The 4,517-nt window shown below is 33.4% G+C and overlaps 1 protein-coding gene across 1 annotated transcript in view; it reads left to right on the forward strand.

Annotated features, from left to right (window-relative positions):
- LOC117175304 (armadillo segment polarity protein-like) overlaps positions 1-4,363 on the forward strand; it is a 60,267-nt gene extending 55,904 nt beyond the window's left edge. Inside the window, exon 10 of the mRNA XM_033365012.1 lies at positions 1,187-4,363. Within this exon, the coding sequence (XP_033220903.1) occupies positions 1,187-1,371 (185 nt within the window). The 3' untranslated portion in view covers positions 1,372-4,363. The remainder of the gene's footprint in view (positions 1-1,186) is intronic.
- The last annotated feature ends 154 nt before the right edge of the window (positions 4,364-4,517 follow it).

Here is a 4,517-nt window from a genome sequence, read left to right on the forward strand (position 1 = left end):
AATTAATCTTCTTGTCTGAAGAATCATTTTCTTGAAAATTTTACTGATTTATTTGAAGATTCATCATTTCAGTTAAAAATCGATCTCTTTGGATGAACTTTCAACTATTTTGTTAAAAATTTTATTTTCTTTGTGGAAATTAAATTTATTTAACTGGAAATTAAACTATTCCTCTATCATTTGAAAATTAAAGTATTTGGTGGAAAATTGATTTTTAAAAATAAAAAATCAAATATTTGGTAAAAAAATGCATATATTTTTATTAAAAAGTCGTCTTGTTGGTCGAAAATTAATATTTTTGTTAAGAATTCAACCATTTGTTTGAAAATTCATATATTTTCTTAATAATTCATTAATTTTTTGTTATTAAAAATTAAATTTTTTGAATGAAAATTGAACTGATTAGACTTGAAGATTCATCATTTTATTTGAAAATTCATCTTTTTTTATGAACATTTAAATATTTTATTAAAAATTCTTTTTCTTTTTTTATTTAAAAATTTAATTATGTTAACTGAAAATTGAACTGGACCATTTTTATTTTAAAATACAAGTATTTGGTGGTGACAAGGTCAAGGTGACAATTCATTATTTTAGTTGTAAATTCATATTTTGTTATGAACATTTGGCTATTTTGTTAAAAACAATTTTTTTCATTTAAATTAAATCCTTTTAACTGAATATTTAACCAGTCCTTTTTTATTTGAAAATGCTATTACTTGGTGAAAGATAGATTTTTTAAATGCAAATTCAAATAATTAATACAAAAAATTAATGTATTTTGTTGATAAGTCGTTTTGTTGGTAGAAAATTAATCTTTTTTGTTTAAAAATTAAACTATTTGTTTGAATATTCATATATTTTGTTAACAATTAATCTTCTTGCTTGAAAATTCATTTTTTGTTGTTAACAAATGATTTTTTTTTAAATGAAAATTCAACTGATTCAAGTTGAAGATTCATTATTTTAATTAAAAATCCATCATTTTGGAGGAACATTCAACTATTTTGTTTGTCTAAAAATCCCATGAAAAACAACATATTTTTTTCCCCCCGAAATTATTCTGTGACTTCAGCATGCACAGCCTGCCCGATTTAAAATGAATTCGTTCATTACAATGTAGCAGTATGAAGATATTCACATATTATGATAATTTTCCAACTGAGAATTGCTTTAATCTTCTTAGCAGGTTATGACCAGATACCAATAGATTCAATGCAGGGATTGGAAATAGGCGGGAGCTCACCTTATGGTCAAATGGACACCATGGATGTGGCCCAAGGTGATCTAAGCTTCGATCATCTCGAAGAACTTCCTGCACCGCCCCAAGATAACAACCAGGTGGCCGCCTGGTACGATACCGATCTCTAAATTTATCCCGCCGCATCCTCGGATATATCGCGAGATGTTAGTCACAACATTTTTAGCATCTTTCGTCTTCTGGCGCTCTTTTATTTGCTCTCACCCTTTATCCTTCCCAGTGGACACAAAACGATTAAAATTACAACGTCCTTGGTGCGTTTTTAGGACGTCCTTGGTGCATTTTTTGGACGTATTTGGCGCGTTTTTAGGATGACCTTGGTGCGTTTATAGGATGTCGTTGGTGCGTTTTTAGGACGTCCTTGATGCGTTTTCAGGACGATATTAGTGCGTTCTTAGGACGTCCGTGGTGCGTTTTTATGATGTCATTGGTGCGTTTATAGGACGTCCTTAGTGCATTTTTATGATGTCATGGGTGCGTTTTTAGGACGTCCTTGGTGTGTTCTTAGTACGTCCTTGATGTGTTTTTAGGATGACCTTGGTGCGTTTTTAGGACGTCCTCGGTGCGTTCTTAGTACGTCCTTTGTGCGTTTTTATGATGTCCTTGGTATGTTCTTAGGACGTCATTGGTGCGTTTATAGGACGTCCTTAATGCGTTTATGGGATGACCTTGATGCGTTTTTAGGACGTCCTTGGTGCGTTCTTAGTACGTCCTTGCTGCGTTTTTAGGATGTCCTTGGTGTGTTCTTAGGACGTCCTTGGTGCATTTTTCATACGATATTAATGCGTTCTTAGGACGTCCTTGCTGAATTTTTAGGTCGTCCTTAGTGCGTTTTTAGGACGTCCTTGTTGGTTCTTAGGGCGTCCTTAATGCGTTTTAGGACGATATTAGTGCATTCTTAGGACGTCTTTGGTGCGTTTTTAGGACGTCATTAGTTCGTTCTTAAGGTTTCCTTGGTGCGTTCTTAGGACGTCCTTGATGCTATTTTAGGACGATATTAGTGCGTTTTTAGGACGTCATTAGCTCGCTCTCAGGGCGTCCTTGATTGGTTATTAGGACGTTCTTGGTGCGTTTTTCGGACATCCTTGGTGCGTTCTTAGGACGTCTTTGATGCGTGCTTAAGGCGCTATTTGTGAGTTCTTAGGACGTCCTTGATGCTATTTTTGGCCGATATCAGTGCGTTCTTAGGACGTCCTTGGTGCGTTTTTAGGACGTCCTTAATTTTTTTTCCCACTGGGTTTTGATTCAAAGTAGTTTCTACGAATCCGTACGAGAGTTCATTCATTCGAAACAGTCTTAGCTTCCCTAGACTGGCGGATATGAACCAATAAATTTTAGAGTAAAGAAACAACAGTTATGGTAAACCGAAGCACACGATGCGTGACAAAAACGATGTCGTGGTGCCCCCTAGCGATCTATATTCGCCCACTATACCGGTCCCGTAGTCAATAGACTATGATTAAGTGAATAGAAAAAGAAAAATGCAAAAAAAAAAGGAACAGTAAGTATAAGTTAGTCTCAGAGCCGTTATTGGATCGAATTATAGTCAATGGCAAGTACTTTTGTACGTTGTGCATTTATAGAAAAGGAAATCCGATCGAACAGGTGAATACATTTTTATACCTTCTTTTTTTACATGAGTTCTCAATTGTTAATACACAGGCGTTACGCTATTGTAACGCGAAAAATTGTAGATTTAGGGGGAAAAAAACTAACGGACAGGGTTGAGAAGATTCTAAATGCAAAGGCTGCAATTTCGTATTTTAACGAACTTTTCAGTATTTTATTTAAAGTATCATCGCAATTGTGCGTGAATCTGTCTTGTCATGAAGGCAACTATTTTATACGGCGAATGTGAGGCAAAATTTGGAGAATGAAATTTTAATCAGCGCCTACGTTAGGGACCATTTTTTTGTTCATAGAACACAAATTTGGAATTTTTTTACATGCTTATAAAGTATAATGAAAGTGCATAGCAGAAATGTGCGATGCGAGGCGTCGAAACGACATTTTGGTGATTGGTTCCTTCAATTTGAGACATCTAATTTGTTCTTATTTCGAAGACTGTCTTGCATTGAACGAACCATCGACTTAATTCGACTGCCAGCATTTTTCGTGATTATTATTATATTATTATTATTACTATTATGAATTATTGATTTTTTTATTACTATTATTAAACAATTATATACAATTATCTACTAACATTTGTAAGCCGTACTAACCAAAAATACTACTTAGTCTGAAGTGTTCTCTATTACCTAAGTAGGAGAAGAAGAAAAAATCACATCGGAAGCGTGGTCTCACTTCAAACTCTGACTGATCGACTTTTTAAAAGAAAATTATCGTTACTATTAAATAGAGGAGCACTTGTTTTTTTTTCCACAAATTTATCGGATTTAAATAATGCTTAATGTATGTGAAGGTTGAAAACTTTCTGAGAAAGTATTATATTTGTTAATTTATCATTTTCAATCGTGCAATAATTTATTTCGAGCTTCTTTCTTTCACATCAATTTTTCTCTTCTGCAGAAGTGAAAAACGAGTGAAATCCTGATCCCAGTGAATACCGCTTCTTTTGAAACGTTGGTGTCATTTTTAAATATTGATGAAATACAATCATGTACGTGTAGAGATTTTGGGTCTACAAATTAATTTGGCGCCTTTAGTTTGACGTATTTTCCTGACTTGGTCAAGTTTTTTTTTTTCTGCCCTAATGTAGTTTTAGAGAGCGACCTTAAACTTTAAAGCACAAAATAATATATGGTGGTCCTGCGGACTTGGGTGGTGGTCCTGCGGAATGATATATCAGGGTAGGTCCGCAAGACCGCCATCTATTAGATTGTATTTTGAAGTTTTAAGGGCGGAAAAATTCAATTTTGTGCAAGAGTTACAAGACTTTAAATTTAAGGCGTCAAATTAATGTGTAACCCTAATAATATGAAATTTTGCATTACGCATCATACAGGGTAGTAATACTTAATTTTTATTATCGTTGTCGATGTGTTAGATTTAAGCGAGAGACGTACATAATACGTACATACAATGTATATGTATTGTTTAACTGTCTATACAAATAAAGTAAGTGAATAAGTAATCGAATATTTTTGAGTTTATTGAATTTTTTTTATTTCCTTTACTTACCTATTTCATTAGAATTAGAAAAATAAAAAATACTTTAGAATTGAAACCGTTGAATTTGGAATCAAGTTAGCAGACTTCGCACTCATTTTCCCTATTCCCCTTTTTATTTATT

The sequence above is a fragment of the Belonocnema kinseyi genome, chromosome 6 (assembly GCF_010883055.1).
Source record: "Belonocnema kinseyi isolate 2016_QV_RU_SX_M_011 chromosome 6, B_treatae_v1, whole genome shotgun sequence".
NCBI lineage: Eukaryota > Metazoa > Arthropoda > Insecta > Hymenoptera > Cynipidae > Belonocnema > Belonocnema kinseyi.